Below are 26,870 nucleotides of genomic sequence, written 5' to 3'. Positions count from 1 at the left end.
CACCTGTTGGCTGTAAGCTAAATTCTGAGTTCTAGTGTGTGTTTCAGCCCTGTTTTTACTTTTAAGTCTATCTGCTGTGGCAGGTTGGTCTACACGACTATGTGCTTAGCACATAATCCAAAACCAAAGGGAAAATGTCTTAGTAGTTTTCCAGCTTGGAGGATATATCTACCCCAGCTCCAGTCCATTCCCACAGGGCTATCCCTTCAGCATCTCTTCCTGTACTTTCCTACCTGTCTCTAAAATAAGAACGTTTCATTCAGTCTTATTGTCTACTACCATTTCAAAGATCCTAAACAACTGAAATCAAACTTAAAGGTGAAATCTTCTAAAATACTGAGGAGAATTTCAAACTCTTGCATTAGGAACACAAGCACACAGAGAATGGATAATATAAATAGAAAAGCAGGAAACAGAGGAAAGCGCCCTTAACAATAATAGTGGTGCTGCAATGGCCCTATCTAAATACTACATTTAGTTGAGAGCACTGTGATGACTACTCTTGGTTGTCAACCATACTACATAGTAATCAACAAAATCCAAGCAGCTGGACACACCTGTGAAGAATTCTCTTCATTGGATCACTTGAGTTGTGAAGACTCATCCAAACCCTTGGCATCACCTGCTTGTGGCAGCCTGCATAGAAGAACATGGAAGAAAGAAACCGTTGTATGGCTTCTTGCCCCACTTTTCCTGGCAAGTTTATCTGTCCTGACCCTGAAGGGTTCCTTCACTGGTATTAGAACCTACTTCTGCAGGATTACAACGTAGACTGATGACCAGCTAAGACATCCAGCCTCTGTCACTGAACAACTACTAGATATTGACTTTTCTGTTGGAAGAAAGCCATTCTTGAACATGCTTGACCACACAGCCTGTAAGTCGCTATAATCAATCCCTTTTAAATACATACTATAAGTTCTGTTCCACAAAGGAATCTTGACTAATACAAACAAATAAACAGGTGAACAGAAGGAAATGCAGAAATCCTGCAAAGATTTTATGTGATGCCAAAAGTTCCATGGGGTAAACATTTTCCAGAAATGTAAATTCTAGACATAATCAGTATCTTTTTCAAAGTGAATTCAGCTGAAATTCTGAAAAATGTATGAGCTCTTTTTATTTTAGAACAAAAACAAGCAATCTATTAGTTAAAAACCTTAAAATTAAGAAAATCAAAATCTAATTGGGCTATTTTCTTTTAGTGTTACATTTAAAACAATTCATTTTGATGTTTTTATAGTATCTGCGACACTACACAATATGCCACAAAATAGACTATTTATTGCTATTCATTATCTTTAGAAGTTAGAAAAAACACAAAACAATGTGTTTAAAGAGAAAACATGAGTGGCAAATTTTACTGGGTCAAAAAGAATGCAACAGGATGAAAGTTCATTAATAAGAACACAGAAAACATTTTAAAAATTTGACTGGCAACACTTTTGCATTTTTTTGAACTCTGAACAGAATAATAACGTGACAGTTATGACAGTTAAAAATCCTAAGAAGTCACTCTTCAAGTAAGGTTTAAGTGAAAAGCTCCATTTCCATATTAGAAATGGTACAATACTACTGAAATTATTGCTATTTCAATTTCGTGCATCATTCTACTATTTAGTCTGTGTTCTCATTAAAAAAATGTCAACTATTTCAAATTATTGATAGTTTTTGCACTTTTTTCATAAGCAAAATACATCACAATTTAGTTCATAAAATTACAAAGATAAAGACTTTACAGTGTAAGCTGATTACTTTTTAAATCTGTTTAGTTAAGAACATCTTTTAAATTTGAAATACAGTCACTAAACTTAGTTTCATTTTTATTAACTTGACAAATATAATAGTCAATATTTTCTCTTGTGCTCCACATGTTAATAAATTTTGTATATGTTTATTTTGCTTATGTTATCTAAAATAACTTTGAAAATAATTGAGACATTTATAATTTTATAGAGGCCCATATTCAGATGAGGCTCTGCATTTGCTTATTTTGGGGCGGGTAATTTCTTTATTATTTTTCTTTTTTAATTTTTAATTTTACTTTTTTCACAATTTATTCATTATATATCCCGATTGAAGGCCACTCCCTATTCTCTTCCCCAGTCCCACCCTCCCTCCCTATCCTCTTCCCCTAGTCCACTGAAAGGGAAGTTCTCCACCATTGCCATTTACCCATAGCTTAAGTCTCATCAAGACTGCCTGGATCCTCTTCTTCTATGTCCTGGCAAGGTCTTATCACCAGGGGTGAGTGATCAAAGATCAGGCAACCAAGTTCTTGATAGAGGCAGCCCCTGCTCCCCTCACTCGGAGATCCACATGGAGACTGAGCTGCCAATAGGCCACATCTGAGCAAAGGGTCAATGTCCTCTCCGTGCATGGTTCTTGGTTGGAGCATCAGTCTCTGCATGAACCCTGGGCTCAGATCCTTTAGCTTTGTTGGTCTCCTTGTGGGGCTACTCTCCCCTCCATATCCCTTTATCCCCACATCCCTCTCCTTCCATAAGACTCCCTGTGATTTGTTCAAAGTTTGGTCATGAGTCTCAGCATCTGCTTCAATCCCTATACTACTCAGCTATTAAAAACAAGGAAATCATGAAATTTTCAGGCAAATGGTTGGAAATAGAAAAGGTCATTCTGAGTGAGGTAACCCAGAAACAGAAAGACAGGCATGGTATATACTCACTTACTAGCCGATATTAGCCATATTATACAGGACAGCCATCTACAGACCTAAAGAACCTAAACACTGAGGAAGACACTCGTGGGACTGTTTAGATCTTATTCAGAATGACAAACAGGGCCTCCAAGAGATATCAACCAAACACGGCATATCAAATCGCAATATGAGTAGACACCTGCCCTCATTGTAAGAATGGATGAGGCAATAAAGTTTGAGGACAAGGGTCCCCAAAGCAGGCAAAAGTATCAGAAACAGCCCCCACTCCCTCTGTAGAAATACAGGCAATGATACCCAAAGAAGTAGAGGCACAATTAGTGATACATAGAGAGGAAACGGACAAAAAAATAGAAGCTATCATTGAAAAACAGGAGTCCACATTCAAACAGATGAAGGAAATGGTGCAAGACATGAAAACAGAATTAGAATCAATAAAGAAAGCACAAATAGAGAAAAACCAGGAGCGAGCTGGAGAACATAGAGAAAAGATCAGGCACCACAAAGGTAAGCATCACCAACAGAATACAAGAGATGGAAGAAAGAATCTCAGGAGCCGAAGATACACTTGCGGAAATTGACACGTCTCTCAAAGAAAAAATAAAATCAGAAAAGTTCCAAACACAAAACATCCAAGAAATCAAGGACACCATGAAAAGACAAAACCTAAGAATAATAGGAGTAGAAGAAAAAGAAGACATCAGGCTCAAAGGTCCGGAAAATATTTTCAAGAAAATTATAGAAGAAAACTTTCCCAACTTGAAGGAGATGGCCATAAACATACAAGAGGCCTACAGAACACCAAGTAGACTAGACCAGAAAAGAAATTCTTCACGTCACATCATAGTCAAAACATTGAACCTACAAAACAAAGAAAAAATTCTAAAAGCAGCAAGGGAAAAAGGCCAAGTAACATATGAAGGTAGACCTATCAGAATCACACCAGATTTCTCAACAGAAACTATGAAAGCCAGAAGGGCCTGGACAGAAATCATACAGTCCTTAAGGGACCACAGATTCCAACCCAGACTACTATACCCAGCAAAACTTTCAATCAACATAGATGGAGAATTCAAGATCTTCCAAGAAATATTTTAAAAGATTTACTTTTAATTTATGTTTGAGTGGTTTGTATGCATGTGTACTTGTCTATGTGTGCATGCAGTGCCAGTGAAGGCCAGAAAAGGGCACTGAATTCACCTGAAACTGAGTTACAGGCAGTTGTGAGCCTTCATCTGGGTGCTGGGAACCAAACCTAGGTTCTCTGCAAAAGTAACACACGCTCTTAACCACTGACTTATCTGTCCAGGAAATCATTTGTTACATACTACTAAATACCCACTTGTGCCTAACATCATTTTACTGACAGTGAGTACAACCGTCCAGAGTGTCCTCTTAATAAATCTACTTGTTTTAAAACCAGTGTTGCAAATCATAGTATATGTAATCTCTGTGATTATTTCTTCTAGCCACTTTTTCATTTCAACATGGTTAGAATGTAAAATGACAAGTATACAGCACATACCCAACGCATCTTCCATGCAACATATATCTCCTGTTGCTTTAATTGCTTCTGTTCTCCAAACTAGAGAGCCCTGGCTTGCTGCTTATCAGCTGTGTCTAATCTGCCATTAAACTAAGTAATGATATTTTCACATTTCTACCATTATATTTTCATTACAAAGACACCATTTATCTTCCCCAAATGGCTTGGCTTTCTGTACAGTCTCTCTGTGGTGGCAATTAGTTTCTTGTACATGTCTTTGGTTCTTCAAATGTAGAAATTTTCAGATATCAAGTCCATTTATTGGATTTGATTACACACTCTCATCCCTCATCAAGGCCCGACATTCTTTGATGCCTAGATATTTTTGTGTTCCTGTGTTGCTTCAATGCTTAACTCTATGGTGATAATCAGTTGTTGTTTATTGGGGAGGGGGGGAAGGGCCATTTTGTGTGAACCACAGTGCACATGTAGCAGTCAGAGAACAAGTTCTTGGAGTTTATCTTCTCGTTTTTAAGTTGTGGGTTCCAGGGCTCTGACCCAGTGGTCAAGGGACCTCTTCTCACCTACCATCAGACCTCTTCTGACCTCAAGGCTTGCACATTAGCATTTGACCTTCACAGTAATCATTTCTGGGGGAGAAGAGGAGGCTCATTTGTCCTTATGCTCAGAAAAACCATGTTCCTGCCACTCACTCAAACATTCCAGAAGCCTTACCCATTTACTACTTCACGGGGGATTTTGCTGAGAAACCTGGGAATTATTTTGCACATAAGCAGCCCTGTTTTGTGCTGTGCATTTCCTGTATTGTCATTCCACAGGAAACAAGGAGCACCTGCTTATCCCATAGTTTTCTCTTCATCATGAGTTATTGTGTTAGTGCAACAAGATATATTTTAATTATGTTTAAGATAATTAAAGAGATTTATTAAAAGTTCACTTGTGTTCGGTTGATTAGCTTTATCCAACTACTTTCCATGCATTATCAAACTAATTCAGTTGTAATTTTCTCAAAATGGTTACTGAATACAGGAATCCAGCCATAAGTACTGAACATACCCTTGAAAAAATACTGTTATTGAAGGCCAGTGGAACAGTGAGCTTCATTTTGTTTGTTAAGCCCGAGCTGCTTGCTACGCTATCATGACATAGCTTCAAATCTACTCTTCCATGCTTCACTTTTGTCATTCTCAGCCTGGGATGTTGGAATCTACAGCTCTTTTTCAGCTGATAGAAGGATGCTCTGCCAACAGGGGCCCCTGAGAGGCATTAGAAGGCTAATGGGGAGGGCTGCTTTCTTCTAGCTTGGTCCTGTTTGTTTTCTAGACTTAGCGTCTCTTGCTTCTCCTTCAGCAATGTGGCTACTGGCTGTTCCAATAGTGCAGATGATTTCTGTCTGCATTTCTTCTACCGTCTCCAAACCATCACTGTGTGCACCCTCACAGACCCTAGCTATGGCTTCTGGTCTGCTTCACCCAAGACCTGTGCTCCAAGCCCATGTGGTGTCTCTGTGTCGCTGCTGAGGCTGAAATAACTCAGCAACACCTGATTCTCAGAGGTTTGAATGCTAGCTGTTTCAGCACCGGATCTATGTTACTAGCTAATTTAAGAAGCCTGATCTCTCTCTCTCTCTCTCTCTCTCTCTCTCTCTCTCTCTCTCTCTCCTTTTGACCACCACTTCTACAGTTGATTAATGAAAATTTTGTATTACCTTTTTCATGTTTCTGTTTCCTGACTGCCTAATGTTTGAATTCACTTTCTCCTGCTAAGATGATTGTGGTTTCTACTCCCAATTGGCTGATGAATAATATGTATCTCTGTCAGTAATAGCTATCTTTGAGTGGTCATTGGCATTATGTCAAAATGATAGCACCAATTTTACTGCCTGTAAAAATTATCAGGTCATTTATTCATTTTGCTGAAATATTTAAAAATATGATAAAAGAAAAATGAGTACAAGTGTCCCTTCTGCCTCCTGATTTCAAAGTGGTTAGCTCAGGATATCCCTGACAGTAAATAAACAATACTCCTATGAAACTTTTCCCCCAAACATGTGTTTTGGTAGCAGCGAAACATCAGAGTCCTCATTAAAATCCTCAGAGTCTTTCCCTTCCAGCAGACTACTTAATCATGGGATACTTTATATCCAGGTCGGCAAAATCACTAATCTCAAGCAATGGATGCTACCAATCAAAGTAGAATTGTGCATTTATGTTATGTTAAATTAATCTGAATTATACTTATTTGATTGAGGTATCAAAGCAGAGGCTGAGACTCATAGCTAAAATTTGGAGAGAGTGCAGGGAATCTTATAAGAAGGGGGAGATAGAAAGACTTGGAGGGGACAGGAGCTCTACAAGAAGAGCAACAGAACCAAAAAAACTGGGCCCTGTGGGCCCTGCAGAGACTCATATCCCAACCAAGGACCATGAATGGAGAGGACCTAAAACCCCTACTCAGATGTAGCCTGTAGACTCAGTCTCCAAATGGGTTCCCTAATAAAGGGAGCAGGAGCTGTCTCTGGCATGAACTCAGTGGCAGGCTCTCTGATCACCTCCTACTGAGGAGTACAGCCTTGCCAGGCCACAGAGGAAGACAATGCAGCCAGTCCTGATAAGACCTGATAGGCTAGGATTAGATAGAAGGGGAGGAGGTCCTCACCTATCAGTGGAGTAGAGGCAGGGTATAGGAGAAGAAGAGGGAGGGAGAGTGGGATTAGGAGGAGATGAGGGAAAGGGCCACAGCTTGGATACAAAGTGAATAAATTGTAATAAATAATAATAATTAAAATAAAAAAGAAAATACAAAAATGTATAGCAAAAGAGAACAAATTAAATGTTAGACTATGTGTTGGGCTTATGAATAACTTTTGTAGGAAACTGAAAAGTAGTACTAACAGTGGATAGCCAGCAAGACAAAAGGCATGGAAGCAGAAGGCAGCACTGTATGGTTTGTGACTACCGCTATTCTTCCCGCTGCCCTCTATGACTGAATGTTTAAATCCAAATATTTTCTCCCTGTAACAGCTTACTCTCCTTAAGTAACTACAACCACCAGCTTTAATAAAACAAGCTCCAGATGAACAGATAACACAACAAACAACCTCTGCGTCTCCACTGTGGATTTTCCAGGAACTACTACCACTAGTGTCTCACTCATAACTGACAATCACAGTCTAACAGGGCCCCAGACCTTAGCACGACTAACTCCATAATGGAATGCCATTCAGGCTGTAAAACTCAGCACACAGACAACACCACCTGCCAAAACTAATATAAAGCCCTAATCCGTCAAAGTCCACAAAGCTCTGGGAGTCTCTAATAACCTTGCTTTTTAGCTTTGCACCTCCATTTCCGGCTAACTCTTCTTGTTAACTGAAGTATGTCAACCCAGAACACTTGTGTGTGTTTGTGTGTGTCGGTGTTGTGTCTGTGCTTAAAAGTTCACCGTGAGAAAGGCTCAGGACTACACTGGGATCCTGAACACCCAGTGTCTTCAACAGCCAGCTAATGAAGACGCTCAATGGGCTTCAATCCACATCCAAGCGGTCCTCTCTGGTGGATACCCTACATCAACAGGGAGATGGATGAGAAGTCATTCTTCCTTCAGATAATCACAAAACAACCTGAAGAAAATTAGGCATCACTGCCTGTATTTCAAATATACCATGCAACAATTATAAGCTGTATATGGACCAACAGCCTAAAAGAGTCACTCTGCCAAATCAATGACCTTCCCACCCTGGTGGAGCAGCCAGCTCATTCCTACAGGTGTGCTAAATAAATAGAGCATCAATGTAGCTGAGTCACAACAATGGCTTGTGAGCTGAGTGTGTAAAGGTGAACATCTGTGCGCTTCCTATGAAAATAACTGAGTGACTGATGTATCCCAACAGAGCACTGAAGAAGTCTATCCTTTAAAATGTAGCCACATTTCTCCTCTCAGACCATGAGCTGGTTTTGTTGCTGTTGTTCAAATCAAATCAAAAACCAATGCTTTAACTGGAGTCATTTCTTCAATGTCCTAAAAGATGTCCTCAAAAGACTATCTAGCTAAAAATTACTCTTTGTAGCTTACCGTAAGTTCCTTAAGAGAAAGACAGTGTGACATTTTTTAACTGCAGTTTTCTTGTTGTTATCACTGTCTTCTAGCGAAAGCTGAAGGTCAGCTTGGCATGGTGGCACATACCTTTAATCCCAACACCAGGGAGCCAGATGGATCACTATGAGTTTGCAGCTAGCCTGGTCAACAGATAAGTTCTAGGGTAGTAAGGGCTACATAGTAAGACCCTGTCTCAAACACGCACAGACACAGACAGAAAGACAGACAGACAGACAGACAGCTACACACACACACACACAGATATTCTCTTTGTATGCAATGCAAATGTGGTGAACTCATAAGTTAATTTGGGAAGAATGAATAGCTCCATCTAAGAATCTAGTAAATCTTGAAATTTGTCCAGTGAGCTTAAATTTTACTTTATTTCCTCACTTAATTAGGAAACAAAACAATTTTGCACTAATGGTTACTAATCTTTTCGATCACTAAAGATTTTTTTTCATGGCCTCAGAATCAACTGTAGACTCAAAGCATTTGGTGAGAGAATCTCGAGTATTTGGTTTCTTTTTGCCACTGATGCTCTTGCTTTTAGTACCACTTTTGGTGATATTTCATACAGATACATTTCATGGGGTCTAACAGCGTCTAATCAAGAGCACTTCATTTACATTCTTAGGTCTTCTTTTGTCTCTACTCAACTTTTGTTTCCTTGTTTAATTGATCAAAGACATCAAAGAAACCTTGCCAACTGCTTTTGTGTTTTGTTTGTGAAAGCCTTGTTTAAGCTTTCACTGTGGACTGAAATGCTCATTGATAATCACATAATGAAAAATATAAATGGGAGAAGGTGGTCATATGCATGTGACTGTGTTTTTGTTTCTTTGTTTGTTTGTTTTTCCTTCTTCAGCGAGGCTTAGCACATCACCTCAGCTTCAAGTGAGAAAAATAAGGCTGAAAAAACATAGATTACAGGCGAGTTAAACACGAAATTTAAGACATAATTTGCTTCCTGACATTTAATCCCATCAAAATGCAGTCTTGTCAGAAACCACTCTTAAAATTTAAACATGAGCACATTTATCAATTCAATATTTGATTACTGTCTCTCTCTCTCTCTCTCTCTCTCTCTCTCTCTGTGTGTGTGTGTGTGTGTGTGTGTGTGTGTGTGTCTATGGCGATAGTTGAAGACAGGAGAGGAACAGTTAATCATTGAGAAAATAATCATCAAGTTAGCAAGCTGAAAATAGTTGATATCACACACAGGCAGTTTGCAGGCAGTTCAGCCAATCTGACTTCAACTTTCTTTACAATCTGACTTTCACTTTATATCCATATAGTAATTACATACATGTACTCACCACTATTGCTTGTAGCCCACTTATAGAATGGGCTTGCTTATAGAATGGTCCTTGGATTCCCCTTTTCTCTTGCTGGATCCCATCCTTCTGTAGTTCTCTCCACAATAATCTGTAAGAGGTAAAATCCATTACTATTTGTCCAAACTTTGTAATTTTTATCTTTACTCTTAAATTATTATTTACTTGGTTCAGAGACACAGGTTAAGTTCTTGTTTTCCAGAATTTATGAACATGTCTTACTACATTCTAATAGGCACGGTACCAGTGTAGAAAACCTATAGCCCACTCAATTTTTAGAATAAACGCCCGAGAATCTAGAGCCACTCTACAGACAATTTTGAATTCTTGTCTTGTATTTCACAAAGAGATATGGCTAAGAATGGAAGCGAGAGCTAAAAGTCAGGCCATTGGTCACTTGGCTAACTCATGAAATTGGAGAACATTGCTTTCAGTTTCATATGAATGAAGACACTGCCCTGTGTTCCACATTCAGTTTTTTTTCTTATTTCTCTTATTCACCATCTGGGTCACTGTCTGATTCAGATCTACTCAGCACCCCTGGTTGCAGTCAATTACGAACCCCGGCTCTAACATCAACTATCATCTTCAGTAATATCTTAACTCAAATGTCAACCAATATATATGCACTCTTCTCTCTAAGAGCAGAGGTTAAAAAACAAACAAATAAACAAACAAAAAAAAACAGTGCTGTTGTCTATGTGTCTCAAAAACTTAATGTCCAATCTTTTAAAATCATTTCATCTGATGAGAATTTTTTTAAAAAAATGTACTAGTTGTGTACTTGAGCCCCTTTTGTATATATGTCTAGGAGTGGTATGGCCGGATCTTGAGGAAGCGCTATTCCTAGTTGTCTGAGAAAGCGCCAGATTGATTTTCAGAGTGGTTGTACCAGTTTACATTCCCACCAGCAGTGGAGAAGGGTTCCCCTTTCTACACAGTCTCTCCAGCATGTGTTGTCACTTGAGTTTTTCATCTTGGCCATTCTGATGGGTGTAAGGTGAAATCTCAGGGTGGTTTTGATTTGCATTTCCCTAATGGCTAATGAGGTTGAGCATTTCTTTAAGTGTTTCTCTGCCATTCGATATTCCTCTACAGAGAGTTCTCTGTTTAGCTCTGTTCCCCATTTTTTAAGTGGATTACTTGGTTTGCTGCTTTTCAGCCCCTATCAGTGGACTTGGGAGGGGCAAGCAAGCAAGAAGAAGGGGGAGGGTGGGTGGGACTGGGAGGGGAGGAGGGAGGGGCTTATGGGGGGATACAAAGTGAATAAACTGTAATTAATAAAAATTAAAAATTAAACATTAAAAATAAATAAATAGATAAATACCTATAAATACCCACTGTCAAATATGTAATCATGTACTGTGGGACAGGTGTATTATGAGAATGATCTCATAAAATTATATGACAACAGTAAACTGTCTATTGTCTATTGACATAGCCATTGTAGTGTAGCATCACAATGAATTTTCATGTTGTAGATCCTGGTACAAACAAAATGATGGCCTTGCCTGCTGTAAAATAATGTAGCTCACACATAGTTGTGAATAGTGATTAAGAGCTGATAATATCAATAAACTGGTACATTGATAGTGAAAAAAAATGTACTAGTTGAAGAAAGTTTTTCACTAAATTAGACATATTTGAAAACCATAAAGTAAAGAATCCCTTTTGAGTTAATTAGAATAGATGTAACACATTTTAATAAAATAAGTGAGCATATATTAGGTTTGAGGTGGTATAAAGAAAGGCTGCAATTTTATCCCCAAGGGTAGGTTGGATAATAGACCATTAAAGGAAATGCTTCGAATTCTAGGTGACAGACACCTAGAAACGATATATTTCCTAATCCATTTCTGAGTATTAAAAAATTTTAATCGAGGAAGGCAGGAAATGTTCAAGGACAAATTCGCATCTACTTTCTAACAAAATGCTGCAAAAAGCGCTTCTGAGAATATTTACCAAGCCAGCCTCCAAATGATGTGAAGGCCACAGGTGACTTTCAGTTGATGGTGAGAGAAAAATCGGCGCTTGCCATCTCGTCTCTTTATAGAGGCAAGGGTTCTGAAAGTAATGGATGCAGAAATGCATGGTAAAATATTAATGTAGGGGCAATGCTCAGTGTGCTGGGAGCCTTGACTAGTAACAGTGTCTTGAGTTCTAAATTGACTCACTGAACTAATTTGCAAAGCCTGGAGGAAAGCATGTTCACCCATAACCATGGTGAAAGTTCTACATCACTGAACGTAAGGAAGTGTTTCACGGGGCAGGGGGGAGGTGCAGGGGAGTGACTCTATCTTGCTGTTCTTTATTTGGAGTTCGTTTCTTTCTCTCAAATGAGTATAAAGTTCATTTTCCACTTCAAAATCATCCATTGGGAATTTTTGCTTTCACTCATGGTGGTACTGAAGGTCAAAAAGGACTATTGTTTCCATCTCAACCCTTGGTTCCTGGTTACAGCTGAGAAATATATATATTCTAATGGAAACAAAAGTCTTAAATGATTGCTCTTGCAATCATTTAATCTTTCTCAACAAACTGTGAAGCTAGTCGTGTTGAAAATGTAAGTAACTTCTTTATCTCTATCCCAGTCTCTTTCTTTGCAGAGCAAAGGCTTTGTGTCAGAAACACAGTACTTTTCTCTCTGAGCTCCAGCTCTTGGTTATGCGGAGGTGATAAGTAAATGCTAGTCTGATCTGGGTTCCAAATGAGTAATGTGTACTGTATTATTCACTTGGAACCAAGTAGGCCATCTGTTTCCTTCTACCAAAACCATGTGGCTGCAACATGAAAGTCAGCTGTTTGCAGCCTTTGCTGAATTCCTCTTTTTGATTAACATTGAGGCTACTTTTAAATTTTTCCCTCAGAGGAAGCCTTTATTGCTCTTAGTTGTTTAAGGTGTTGAAGGATTGAAAAGTGCTCTGGTTGGAGTGTCACGATATCCAAGTTATATGTACAGGCTCTGGTGCCATTAATCTGCTCTCGTTATTTCAGTCCCTCAAAGCAGTATTTGTGCATGTGGCTGAGCCAGAAAGAGCACAGTGGTGGGCCCAGGAGGAAGCTGTGAGGGCTGGGAGCATAACTCTACCACCACCTTCTCCCCCCCCCCACCTTCTCCCTTTACCATCACTATCTGTGTGTATGTCCCTTACTGCCACCAACCTCCTCTTTTTTGTAATCACCTTCCTGTACCAATCTCACTTGGAATGCCTAAGCTTCTCTGAAGGGTTTATCTAATGCCAAGAACTTAAAAAACTCTTTCCAATTGAAACAAAATTTAGCCTCATTACTTGGCTATCACAATTTTTCTGTTCTTAAAACATAACTTATTATCAGAAGTAGGGTGGCTCAAAAGGCAAATACATCTACTTCTATAATAAAATTTTGGGGGGACATAACCACGTTCATTTTTCATACTGGGTTCTGTGGCTGGATTCATGCTACAATGGTTAATTTGAGTAATTACAACAGACACTGTATGGCAGACAAGACTTAACATGTTTAGCAATTAACCCTCTTAGGACATATTTAGTAGCCTGCAGTCAATGGTCTTAATACCAGGGCTCTCTTTCATTTTCTGTGTGACCTTTCTACTGCTCTGTTTTCTCAATATTTTTGTTTTGTTGGGTTTTTTGTTTGTTTGTTTGTTTGTTTTTTGGAGACAGGGTTTCTCTGGGTAGCCTTGGCCGTCCTAGACTTACTTTTGCAGATCAGGCTGGCCTCAAACTTACAGAGATCCTCTTGCTTCTGCTTCCTTGAGTACTGGGATTACATGCGTGTAAACAATTTTTTTAAAACATAATTTCCTGCTTAGGAAAATTACCAACTAAATGAGTGGTTAAATAGCGATCGATCGTTGGGGAATGAAGATGATTAATTGCAAAAGCCCTCCGAAACGCCTGTAAATTGTCAACTTCCCTTGGCATGTATTGAATAAGGAGACCAGAAGCAAACCATGAACCAAGAGAGCACTCTGTTATTGGGGGGATTCTGAGGTGTGAATTTGGGAGTGGAGTTGCTTATTCTTCTGGGATTCCCTCATTAAAGCAAGAAACAATGAGACAAAGTTAACAAAACATAAAGACAAATTTTACAACAAACCTTGGTAACAAATTTGATTAAGCAAGGGAAAAGTCCATGGATTTCAGAATACTTTTCAAAAGGGGTCTAGAACCAAGCAAAATGCTTGTCAAACAAAATGTTGAAAAAAAAATGGGATTCAAAAGAATGATGATATTTAGGGAGCAAGGAGAGGAAGGAAAATAGTAAAGCAGATAGAGGAGGAGGTTGAACTAATAATGATCTTCAAAACAGAGCAGGGTTAAACTGCCTGGTCAGGAACTCTGTGGCAAGTGGAGAAGATGACAGAGATAAAGATAAAGGTGACAGAGGTCGTAGGGTGGTTTACACAAGCAAGCATAGGCACAGTACGACAAAGAAACTAGAAATGATTATGGGAGACCATGAAAAGATGTTGGGATATCATGTTTATTCTCAAGAGTGAAAAGCCAGTACAGAATGCTGTATTCTGTCTGGACAGATGTGTGTCAGGAGGGTCTCTGCTGAGAGTTAAAACTGAACTCTTGTGAACATACAAGAGATTCTTTCCTTAGTGGAAGTTTGAGTCTGGTTTCCAACAAAACAATCTGGGAACTCAGAAAAGACAATGATGGTTGAACCTCCCTCTATGGAGATGATTTCATTGACCAAAGGAGATTCTGAAAATTGGGTTTTATTATTGTTTGTCTGAATTTATTTTTTATTTAACATTCAACACAGCAGGGATCTCTACCCTCTCACTTCTCCATCTCATTGTTCCCATTCCCAGCTTGTAACATTTGAAGCTCAGTTTCTAAAAGTATCGCAAGTCATTCAGATGTACAGCCAAAGCCAAAAGCCATTGCTCTAGAAAGTGGGTGGGTTAGTTTATATAGTCAGAGCTACATGCCATCTCAGCTACCGTCTCAGTCCATGTAAGAAAGAATTGAAGATGTTGGCACTGGCAATGATGGTTGGTTGAAATTTAAGGACACTGGTTAACAGTAGCTTTTATTCACTTTGTGAAGTAAAGGCTCAAATCATCACTGAAAATAAATGGACGGTGATTTAAATAAAGCTGCTGAGTCTGGGCTGATTATCATGATGCTATAAGCCCGAGTGGACACTGATGTACTGTCAATCAGCTTAAAGACTCAGATGAAGCCAAGAACCTGGAAATTGTAAAAGCACTGATTTCTGTGTATTTTGGAGGTTATCATAGTATAAAAGAAATGTATAGATTTTAGCCTCCCTAGAAAATTGTGGATTTATTCCTTTTTTTTGTATTAATCCCTGAGTCTATGGTACGATACTGGTAATCCCAACCTGCAATGATCCAATCAGCGACATAAAAGACCTAGAACCCAGACTTTCCCCCCATCTACTGGTTTCCCATTGTGATAAGGAGTTCTGATATGTACTTCCTACAAGGAGCATTCTTCTGGGCTTAAATCACTTGTGATTGGAATTGGCTTTTAGTTCCCTGATGGAATTTGCTATCACTTTGAGTCTCTGTGATAAACAAGCCTTTTCTGCTTACATTTACCTTTTATCCCATAAAGGGCTGGGGCGGTGGAAAAAATTAGCATATTGGATATAACAGAGAGATGAAGACCATTTAAAAAAGATCCTAACTTTCTTTTTCTTTTTTTTTTTCATGAAAACTGCCCTCAAGAGGTGAATGCCAACAGACTTAATGTGCTTGAAAGTCATTCTGGACAGTCACAGGGTGTTAGGACTTTTCTGATTTTCTGTCTTTCAAGGACAAGAAAAACTTACAATGATTTTAGAACAGAGAGTGGAGGAAAATGCCCCCAAGCAAGAGTTGTGATGAAAATAATTAGGAAGCTGCCAGCAAGCAACTCTCCATCGAGAATTTAGAGGTTTTCCTGTGATGATCATATAATATACTAGGCTGGAAAAAGAAAGTTAGCCAATAACACACAGCAGAAGAAAACATACAGGCTATGAGCAGAATACTGGAGGGGCCTGGACGACAAAGCATTTTCTGTTCTTTCCTCCACAAACGAGGAGGCTGCATCCCAGGGCTCAGGTGAGATCCTGCCTTTTCTTTATATTATGCAATAATCACATTTCTCCCTTCCCTTTTTTTCCTCTATACTGTCACATGTTCCCTTCCTTGCCCTCTTTTCCATTTCATGGCCTCTTCATTAATTGTTGGCTCTGAATAGGTTAGAGAACAGCTATTACAAAAGGGATCTCTGTCAGATAAAGGGTTAGTGAAGATTCTTTCCCAATCTGTAGGCAGTTGTTTTGTTTTGATGACGGTATCCTTTGCTTTACAGAAGCTTTTCAGTTTCATGGGGTCCCATTTATTGATTGTTGCTCTTAGAGCCTGTGCTGTTGGCATTCTGTTCAGGAAGTTGTCTCCTGTGCCAATGAGTTCTAAGCTGTTCCCCACTTTTTCTTCTAACAGATTTAGAGTATCTGGTTTTATGTTGAGGTCTTTGATCCACTTGGACTTTAGTTTTGTTCAGGGTGATAAATATAGATCTATTTTCATTTTTCTGCATGTACACATCCAGTTGGACCAGCACCATTTGTTGAAGATGCTGTCTTTTTTCCATTGAACGATTTTGGCTTCTTTGTCAAAAATCGAGTATTCATAGGTGTGTGGGTTTATTTCTAGGTCTTCTATTAGGTTCCATTGATCCTCCTTTCTGTTTTTATGCCAATACCATGCAGTTTTTATTACTATAGCTCTGTAGTACAGCTTGAGATCGGGGATGGAGATACCTCCAGATGATCTGTTGTTGTACAGGATTGTTTTGGAGATTCTGGGTTTTTTGTTTCTCCATATGAAGCTGAGAATCTTTTTTCCAAGATCTATAAAGAATTGAGTTGGTATTTTGATGAGAATTGCATTGAATCTGTAGATTGCTTTTGGCAGGATGGCCATTTTCACAATTTTAATCCTACTATACAAAGAACTAAAGAAGCTGAAAAGCAGCAAACCAAGTAATCCAATTAAAAAATGGGGAACAGAGCTAAACAGAGAATTCTCAACAGAGAAATATCGAATGGCAGAGAAACACTTAAAGAAATGCTCAACCTCATTAGCCATCAGGGAAATGCAAATCAAAACGACCCTGAGATTTCACCTTACACCCATCAGAATGGCCAAGATGAAAACTCAAGTGACAACACATGCTGGAGAGGTTGTGGAGAAAGGGGTACCCTCCTCCACTGCTGGTGGGAATGTAAACTGGTACAACCACTTTGGAAATCTATCTGGCGCTTTCTCAGACAATTAGGAATAGTGCTTCCTCAAGACCCAGCTATACCACTGCTTGGTATATATCCAAATTTGATCAAATACACAAAAGGGATACTTGCTCAACCATGTTTATAGCAACTTTATTTGTAATAGCTAGAACCCGGAAACAACCCAGATGTCCATCAACGAAGGAATGGATACAGAAATTGTGGTATTTTTACACAATGGAATACTACTCAGCAATCAAAAAAGACGAAATCATGAAATTTGCAGGCAAATGGTGGGATCTAGAAAACATCATTCTGAGTGAAATACCCCAGAAGGAGAAAGACAAACAAGGTATATATTTGCTTATATAGACCTATAAGATATGATAAACATAATGAAATCTATACACCTAAAAAGATAATCAAGAGAGCGGATATGGGGTAAGACGATCAATCCTCGTTTAGAAAGACAGATGGGATGTGCATTGAAGGTATGACAGGAGTCTACTGAAGCATCTGAAAGACTCTAACTAGCAGTGTTTTCAAAGCACTAGTGTATACAAAGACTCATAACCAAACCTTCAGCAGAGTACAGGGAATCATAAGAAAGAAGGGGAGTTAGTATGATGGGAAAAGGATAGGAGCTCCACAAGGACCAAATATATCTGGGCACAGGGTCTTTTCTGAGACTGACATTCAACCAAGGACCATCTATGGATATAACCTAGAACTCCTGCTCCGATATGGCCCGTGGTAGCTCAGTAACCAAGTAGTTTCCCAAAGTAAGGGGAACAAGGACTATTTCTAACAGGAACTCAATGGCTGGCTCTTTGACCTCCCCACCCCTCAAGGGAGGAGCAGTCCTGTTAGGCCACAGTGGAGGACTTTGCAGCCAGTCCTGAAGATACCTGATAAAACAGGATCAGATGAATGGGGAGGAGGTCCCCCCCATCAGTGGACTTGGAAAGGGGCAGGGTGGAGATGAGGGAGAGAGGGCGGGGTTGGGAGGGAATGAGGGAGCAGGATACAGCTGGGATACAGAGTTAATAAAATGTAACTGATAAAAAAAATAAAATTAAAGGGATCTCACAGTCCAGGCTTTATTCTCGACAGAGTAAAAAGACCACTGTCAAGTTATACACATGGCTCTCCCTCAGCTCCTCTCCAGAAAAAATTGGCTCCCATCAACTACAGAAACAGCACCCATTGTAAATATTCACAATCTACATTAGAACACAAACAAGGATTACATGAGGAATGCAGTTAAAAATCATACTATTAGTGATCTGGGTGAGACCCGTGTATGTGATTCTAAATGTGGGAAACATACCCGAAAAAAAAAAAATCCCTGAGATCAGTGAACATCAGTCAGTGGGTAAAGCATTTGCTCATTAATGCAGAGCTCTGGGCTACATTCCTAGGATGTATCTTAACACAGAGATGTGAACACTCAAAGGTAGGACTGCAGATTAGGAGCTGATCCTAAGAGAGGGAGACTGTAAGACGTTTAGAAATGGAAGTTCCTGTGCTTGGAACTCAGAGCCAACGCCACAGAAGCTGATAGCTGAGTTTGGAAGGTTCGAGAATATAGTTAGACTGCTCCCATTTTGGAATGAATCCAGCTAAACTTTCAGAGTTATCTCACTTGGTGAAAATAAAAATACAAGTTAAGAAGTTAACTTGTTAGAAGTTAAAGACTCTAGTCCAAGAAAAACAAAGCATGAACCCAGGTTACTGTCATTCTCAAAGTGATGTCAAATCTCATGAAAGTTAGACTGGATTGGAAGTGGAAAGAAGTCATTAGAAGTTTTGCATTCCATCACTGTAAATGTTTTTTTCATAAATATAACAGATAAGGAGTTTATTTCACATCCTCTCCAATTGCTTGTAATAAGATGCAGATGTCTTCAGAAAGGATTCGCTGATAATTTTTAAGTAATATCAGCATTAATATTTATGGTTTCTAATGTACCACTGAAAGCATATAGGGTGTGGATATTTTGAATAAAATATAAATAGTTAAAAAAAACAAGACTGTTGCCTAAAAAGAGACTACGCTGTCCTTAAGTGAAATTCATTATGTATTGACCCCATTTAAATTTAATTAACCTCCATTGACAAATTTGGGGTTACTCTTCTCAAAATGTTTGCTGAAAGAACTTTATGTTAGTGTAGTGCTATCTGGGTGGTACTTCATTTACATTTGCTGTCATCCTCATTTTGTTCTTTCACTTTAATACTGTATAACAAATAGGCAATTAGATCACTACCTAATGCACTCTAAGTAGCATGGGAATAATACAAAAGTTTTTTTTTTTAAAGTAAACTCTATTTAACATACAGATGACAGCAGTTCTTAAAGAATCAGATTATTAATTAACACTTTGCTGTCATTCCAGTCTGCTGTCAAAGAGGGGAGCAATATAAACCATCGGTGTCGTCCCAAGCATGTGATTTAAATTTATTGCAGAGTAATTTTTAAAATGGTCAAAGTTGGAACCTTGAGCTTAAATGTGTGTCCTTTCATCTCTTAGTATCACATAGCCGCTAAAATTGGTTATTTTATACACAAAGACTGGAGCATAATTAATCAATACAAAGGCATGACGTGTTGAATTGAAAGTAATGAATACTGAAAAATCCACTCAATGTGTTTGCTTATTTTCTTCTTCCTGTCCTGCTATCATCCAGCTACCTGGGTGGATGCTATGTCCTTAGTTTTCCTCATTAGCCAAGCACTGAGGATATTGTTTGCACACTGAGTCCTTGAGGCTAAGATGGCTTCATATGACCTCTTCTCCTACTGCATTTTTGAAATTATATTAATAAGGCTATGGAACACTGTGCTGTGGTAATAAATTGTCCCCAAACCTCAGTGGATTAATGCAACAAATACGTTTTTCCTTGCTATTTTAAGGTTAGTCATCCTGGAGCTGTGTTTCCTAAAGTCACTAAGGTTTTTGAAACTTCCACGACAATGCGGCACTGTCACTCAAAAACAAAGATAAAAACAGAAACCAGTCACTACAGAATACACTGTGAACATGTCAAGGATATAGACTTTCACTGTCACCTGTACTTCTGCATGTTTGTTAATGGAATCTAGGAAACCCAGGAAAAGGAAAAGGTAGGTGAACATCTTTATGTCAGGGTTAGTCAGGGTTACTCTCCTTGGGCGGCAGAAGCAGAAGCTGAGAAAATCCTTAGATGTCAAGTCAGGAGAAGGGCTGAGTTTGTAAAAAGCACTTAGCTTTTCCTAGGTCTACATCTGCAAACTGAAAACTGTATGTGAGTGTGTGGGGAGAACATCAGGACCCTTGGATCTTATCTTGGCACATAAGGGAGGTCAGTTTTAGAGAGTGAACTTCACCATGTATGAATTAAGTGTTACAGTGAGAGCAAAGGGGGTCTGATATTAAAACAGAATTAGGCATTAAATGATAATAATAATAAAAATACCAACAACAACCCTTCAACACTTCTTCTTTTCTCTACTCACTGCTCTGAAAGCACCCACCACCCACAAAATAGCCTAAATGGGCAGGACAGGAGCTCCACAAGGAGAACAACAGAACCAAAAAAATCTGGGCCCAGAGGTCTTTTCTGAGACTGATACTCCAACCAAAGAACATTCATGGAGATAACCTAGAACCCCTGCACAGATGTAGCCCATGGCAGTTCAGGTTCCAAGTGGGTTCCATAGTAATGGGAACCTGGAGTGTGTCTGACATGAACTCAGTAGCTGGCTCTCTGATCACCTCCCCCTGATGGGGGAGCAAATTTACCAGGTCACAGAAGAAGACACTGCAGCCAGTCCTGATAAGACCTCATAGGCTAGGTTCAGAGGGGAGGGGAGGAGGACCTCCCCTCTCAGTAGACTTGGGGAGGGGCATGGGCACAGGAGGAGATAAGGGAGAGAGGGTGGGATTAGGAAGGGATGGGGGTGGCTAAAGCTGGGATACAAAGTGAATAAATTGTAATTAATAAAAAAATAAATAAACTTTAAAAAAAACACAAATTCTTCTACTAAAAATTGGAAGCCAGTAAGAGTCCTGTGAAAATAACCATGAAATGCAAAGAATGCCTTTTTTCTTATTGGATGTATGGCATCTAATATTTATTTTTAAAGCTAGTCATAAATTATTGTGATGTTTGTAAACTCAGGATTCCCCTGTATTTTGAGGTTGAATCTGGATACCATAAGACACCAAAACCAGTAAGATAACATTATGGAAGACTCAGGAAGAAGAAAAGGGGTGTTCCTCTTTTTCTTGGTTTGGTTTCTCCCCTAGTTACCATGCCTGCTGCCTTTACATGACTATGGAGACAATGTTGTGTTGAAACACATTGGAAAAAGTACTACCTAGAAAGCAGCTTTAATTTAGGAGCTTATTAAATATATTTGAGAATCTCTCTTTCTTTAAGGCTTAATTAGCCTGGCAATTGATTGACGCTCATGAAATGGGAGAAACTCTGGGTCTATTGAAATCAATTACATCATGCTAATGATTTTCTCTGTAACATGAATTATATGAGTATCAAAAAGGTCATGGATACTAGAGGGAAATATAATTGGTTAATTGCAATTAAAAATTATACACTGTATCTAAATTGAGAGTGATTCCTTAGCCATAGCCTTTGAGATAATAAGCAGAGACAAAATTTAACCCTCATACCTGCTCTTATTACCTTGTTCATATGTCATGTGCATACCAAAAAGTGTGATGGTGGAGGCAGGAAGATTAGAAGTTCAAGGCCAGACTAGGCTACATGAAACTGAGTTTATAAAAGATCTATGAACACATCTTCCACCTTAAGAAACTATATAAAAATAAGCACTTAGGTGATAGTGCTGCTTAAGCACTTAGGTGATACCCTGCTGGCCACAGAGGAAGACAATGCAGCCAGTCATGATGAGACCTGATAGACTAGGATCAGATGGAAGGGGAGGAAGACCTCCCCTATTAGTGGAATGGGGAAGGGGCATAGAAGTAGAAGGGGGGTAGGATTGGGAGAGGATGAGGGAGAGGATAAGGGAGGGGGTTACAGCTGGATACAAAGTGAATAAACTGTAATTAATAAAAAATAAATTTTTAATAAACGAAAAAAAGGCAAATGGGATGAACATTGAAAGAAGGAGAAAACAGGGAACAGGACAGGAGCCTACCACAGAGGGCCTCTGAAAGATTCTACCCAGCAGGGTATTAAAGCAGATGCTGAGACTCATAGCCAAACATGGGCAGACTGCATGATATCTTATGAAAGAAGGGGGAGATAGAAAGACCTGGAGGGGATAGGAGCTCTATAAGGAGAGCAACAGAACCAAGAAATCTGGGCAAAGGGGTCTTTTCTGAGACTGATACTCCAAACAAGGACCATGCATGGAGATAACCTAGAACCCCTTTACAGATATAGCCCATGGGCAGCTCGGTTCTCATATGGGTTCCCTGGTAAGGAGAATGGGGGCTGACCCTGATATGGACTCTTTTGCCTACTTTTTGATCATTTTTCTCTGGTGGAGCTTCCTTGATAGAACACAGGGAAAGAGTATGAACTTTGTCCTGGTGGGCAGGTATGGGGGGGGGGCTTCCTTTCTCTGAGGAGTAGGGGAGGAGGGATGGGGAAAACAGGGAAGGAGGATGGCACCCGGAGGAAAGGAGGGAGGGGGCTATCTACTCTTAAATTCTTGACCATATGGACAGTATCAGTCATGACTTACATTTTGTAGAGTGACCTTAAATCCAATCAGACAGTCTTGGTTACTCCGTCATTAATGTGCCATTCTAGTATGAGCATATCATCTAGGAAGCTCACCAATGCAGATCAAAGGGTTTTTGTTGTTTTATCTGTTTAACTTTATCTATGGTTGCATACAGAGTGCTTTGCAGTTCCATGAGCAGTAGTTAGTAGAGGTGAAGGCTCTAGCTAGGCACCAGTTTGACATCTCTATGTTCAATGAGTTATGTAGCTGTTATCTTCAGCAACAGGGTCTTACAATCAGTTTGTGCAGAACAAACAATAGGAAAATTCATAAACTTCTTGAATGCTACTACTTAATTTCTTGTTAAGTTGGACGTAATGATATCTATTTTTCTATACTTATTTATATACACAATGTTATTTATTATTATTAAATCATTATTAAAATTAATTAACACAACACTCATATTTTCCTAGATTTTTGTGCAAATAATGATGAAAAGTAGGAAAAAGTCTAATAAAATATTTTAATCGTTAAAATATTATATTATTTTATTATCTATTTTATAATATTTTAATAATGTTATTAAAATTATATTGTGCAATGATCCTAGAACATTCTGGATATACTAAAATTCTATAACTAAAATTTAGTGATGAAAAAATAAAATGAATTCTATTTTCCTCCTAAAATGGAAACAAGACAATAATTACAATAATAATTTTCATAATTACTGTTCAATAGCCCTAGAGATTCTAGTTCTTGTTAGCAGGAAAAATGGCATATCAAATGCATATAACAAATAAAAATTAAAACAATAACTCATATAAACATATAATATAGGATAAACCTACTAAAATCTGTACACCTAAAGAAACTAATCAAGAGGGAGGACTCTGGCTAAAATGCTCAATCCCTATCCAGAAAGACAAAGAGGATGGATATCAGAAGAAGGAGAAAAGAGGGAACAAGTCAGGAACCTGCCACAAAGGACCTCTGAAAGGCTCTGCCCTGCAGACTATCAAAGCAGATGCTGAGACTTATGGGCAACCTTTGGGCAGAGTGCAGGGAATCTTATGAAAGAAGTGGGAAACAGTAAGACCTGGAGAGGACAGGAGCTCCACAAGGAGAGCAACAGAATAAAAAAAATCTGAGCACAGGGGTCTTTCCTGAGACTGATACTCCAACTAAGGACCTTGAATGGAAATAACCTAGGACCCCTGCACAGATATAGCCCATGGCAGTTTAGTGTCCAAGTGGGTTCCAGAGTAATGGGAACAGGGACTGCCTCTGATATAAACTGATTGGCCTGCTCTTTAATCATCTCCCCCTGAGGGGGAAGCAGCCTTAGCAGGCCACAGAAGAAGACAATGCAGCCACTCCTGATGAGACCTGATAGACTAAGATCAGAAGGAAGGAAAATAAGACCTCCTCTATTAGTGGACTTGGGGAGGGGCCTGCATGCAGAAGTGGGAGGAAGGGAAGGATTGGGGGGGAGGAGGAAGGGAACCACGGGGGGGGGGCATACAAAGTGAACAAAGTGTAATTAATAAAGAATTTTAAAAAAACTATAATTCTTCAAAGATGCTATAATTCTGTACAGAGAAAATTCTGAGAGCTATAAAATTACTATTTAAACAAAAGTTCACCAATGTTCCATATTAAAACAAATACACAAACTATGGGAGATCTAAACATGAAGAAAATTCCATTTACAGTAATACAAAATAATGAAAAAAGTATGTGTTTGCCTAGAACTCATTGGCACAGGAGAAAACTTCCTGAACAGAACACCAACAGCACAGGCTCTAAGAGCAACAATCAATAAATGGGACCTCATGAAACTGAAAAGCTTCTGTAAAGCAAAAGACACCGTCATCAAAACAAAACGACTGCCTACAGATTGGGAAAGAATCTTCACCAACCCTTTATCTGACAGAGGGCTAATATCCAGTATATATAAAGAACTAAAGAAGCAGAAAAGCAACAAACCAAGTAAACCAATTAAAAAATGGGGAACAGAGCTAAACAGAGAATTCTCGATAGAGGAACATCGAATGGCAGAGAAACACTTAAAGAAATGTTCAGCCTCATTAGCCATTAGGGAAATGCAAATCAAAACGACCCTGAGATTTCACCTTACACCCATCAGAATGGCCAAGATCAAAACCTCAAGTGACAACACATGCTGGAGAAGATGTGGAGAAAGGGGAACACTCCTCCATTGCTGGTGGGAATGTAAGCTGGTACAACCACTTTGGAAGTCAATTTGGCACTTTTTCAGACAATTAGGAGTAGTGCTACCTCAAGACCCAGCAATACCACTGCTAGGTATAATACCCAAAATTTGCTCAAGTACACAACAAGGACATTTGTTCAAACATGTTTGTAGCAGCTTTATTTGTAATAGCCAGAACCTGGAAACAACCCAGCTGTCCATCAACGGAGGAATGGACACAGAAATTGTGGTATGTTTACACAACTGAATACTATTCAGCAATTAAAAACAAGAAAATCATGAAATTTGCAGGCAAATGGTGGGATCTAGAAAACATCATTCTGAGTGAAGTATCCCAGAAGGAGAAAGACAAGCATGGTATATACTCGCTTATATAGACCTACAAGATATGATAAACATAATGAAATCTACACACCTAAAGAAGATAAAGAAAGCGGATGCGGGCGAAGATGATCAATCCTCATTTAGAAAGACAAATGGGATGTGCATTGAATGTATGACAGGAGTCTACCGCAGAAGGCATCTGAAAGACTCTACCTAGCAGTGCTTCAAAGCAGACACTAAGACTCATAACCAAACCTTCGGCAGAGGGCAGGGAATCATATGAAAGAAGGGGAGTTAGTATGATATGGAAAGGATAGGAGCTGTACAAGGACTAAACATATCTGGGCACAGGGTCTTTTCTGAGACTGACACTCAACCAAGGACCATCTATGGATATAACCTAGAACTCCTGCTCCGATGTGGCCCGTGGTAACTCAGTAACCAAGTAGTTTCCCAAAGTAAGGGGAACAAGGACTATTTCTAACAGGATCTCAAGGGCAGGCTGTTTGACCTCCCCACCCCCCCAGGGGAGGAGCAGTCCTGTTAGGACACAGAGGAGGACTTTGCAGCCAGCCCTGAAGATACCTGATAAAACAGGGTCAAATGAAAGGGGAGGAGGTCCTTCCCTATCAGTGGACTTAGAAAGGAGCAGGGAGGATAACAGGGAGGGAGTGTGGGGTTGGGGAGGGAATGAGGGAGCCGTATACAGCTGGGACACAGAGTTAACAAAATGTAACTAATAAGAAAAATAAAATAAAATAAAATAAAATAAAAAAAGTATGTGTTTAACAAAAGAAGTTCCAGACATGCCCTCACATAACTACGAAGCATTGGAGGAGAAGGAGGTGGTTCCAGGGTTAGAGCATTCCTTGCTTTTACAGAGGACCAAGGTTTGATTTACAGTGCAAACACGGTGGCTCACAAACGTCTGTAGCTCCAGTTGCAGGGGATATGATGCAATCTTCTGACTTCTGCTCAAACCAGACATGCACATGGTGCACACAAATACATCCAAACTAAACATTCATGCACAGAAAATGAAATAAAGCTGCGGAAAAGGCACAAAGAGAGTGAGAAAGTAGATGTAAATGAATGGAAATTTTATACCCATAGATTAAAACTGATACATTCTTATAGTATCAATAGTCTTCAAATTAATTATAAGTTCAGTCCTATCAAAATTCTAGTTCTTTTGATAACCTGATCTTAAAATTCATGTGTCAATACAAGAATTCAGAAGCACCAGCACATATTCAAAAAGAAAACTCAATTTGGAAGATTGGTACTTTCTTCCACAAAATTTGTACATATATTAGGAGTAATTATAACAACTTGGTATAGTGATTTATACTCAATGAAATATAACTGAGTATCAAAACTAAGTCATTTTATATTCAACACACTTTGTATAAGAATGCCAATAAAGCTGAAAAAAGATTGAAAAGTTTTGATAAAAAATGATGGAAGGGCAATCAGACAGCCACATGCAAATAAAGTGAAATAAGAGAAATAATGTGTATGTCATACCACATACAATTATTTCAAAACATATTTGATATGAGGTAAAAATTGGATAAGAGGTAAAATTCTCAAGGCAAGGCTGACGACCCTCTCAATATCTTTTCAATATGGTACTTGAAGTCCTAGCTAGAGCAATAAAGGCAACTAAAAGAGATCAAATGAATACACATTGGAAAGGAAGAAGTCAAAGAATCACTATTCCC

The 26,870-nt window shown here is 39.0% G+C and overlaps 1 protein-coding gene across 1 annotated transcript in view; it reads right to left on the bottom strand.

Moving 5' to 3' along the window:
* Positions 1–9,638: 9,638 nt before the first annotated feature.
* Positions 9,639–26,870, bottom strand: part of LOC129688061 (uncharacterized) — a 259,773-nt gene continuing 242,541 nt past the window's right edge. Inside the window, exon 3 of the mRNA XM_055622817.1 lies at positions 9,639–9,710. Coding sequence (XP_055478792.1) covers positions 9,639–9,710 — 72 coding nt within the window. The remainder of the gene's footprint in view (positions 9,711–26,870) is intronic.

This window comes from Psammomys obesus, unplaced genomic scaffold (assembly GCF_907164565.1).
Source record: "Psammomys obesus unplaced genomic scaffold, mPsaObe1.curated_primary_1811, whole genome shotgun sequence".
Classification (NCBI taxonomy): domain Eukaryota; kingdom Metazoa; phylum Chordata; class Mammalia; order Rodentia; family Muridae; genus Psammomys; species Psammomys obesus.
The sequence above is the reverse complement of the archived record's forward strand: the minus strand, read 5'-3'. Positions and strand labels throughout refer to the sequence as shown.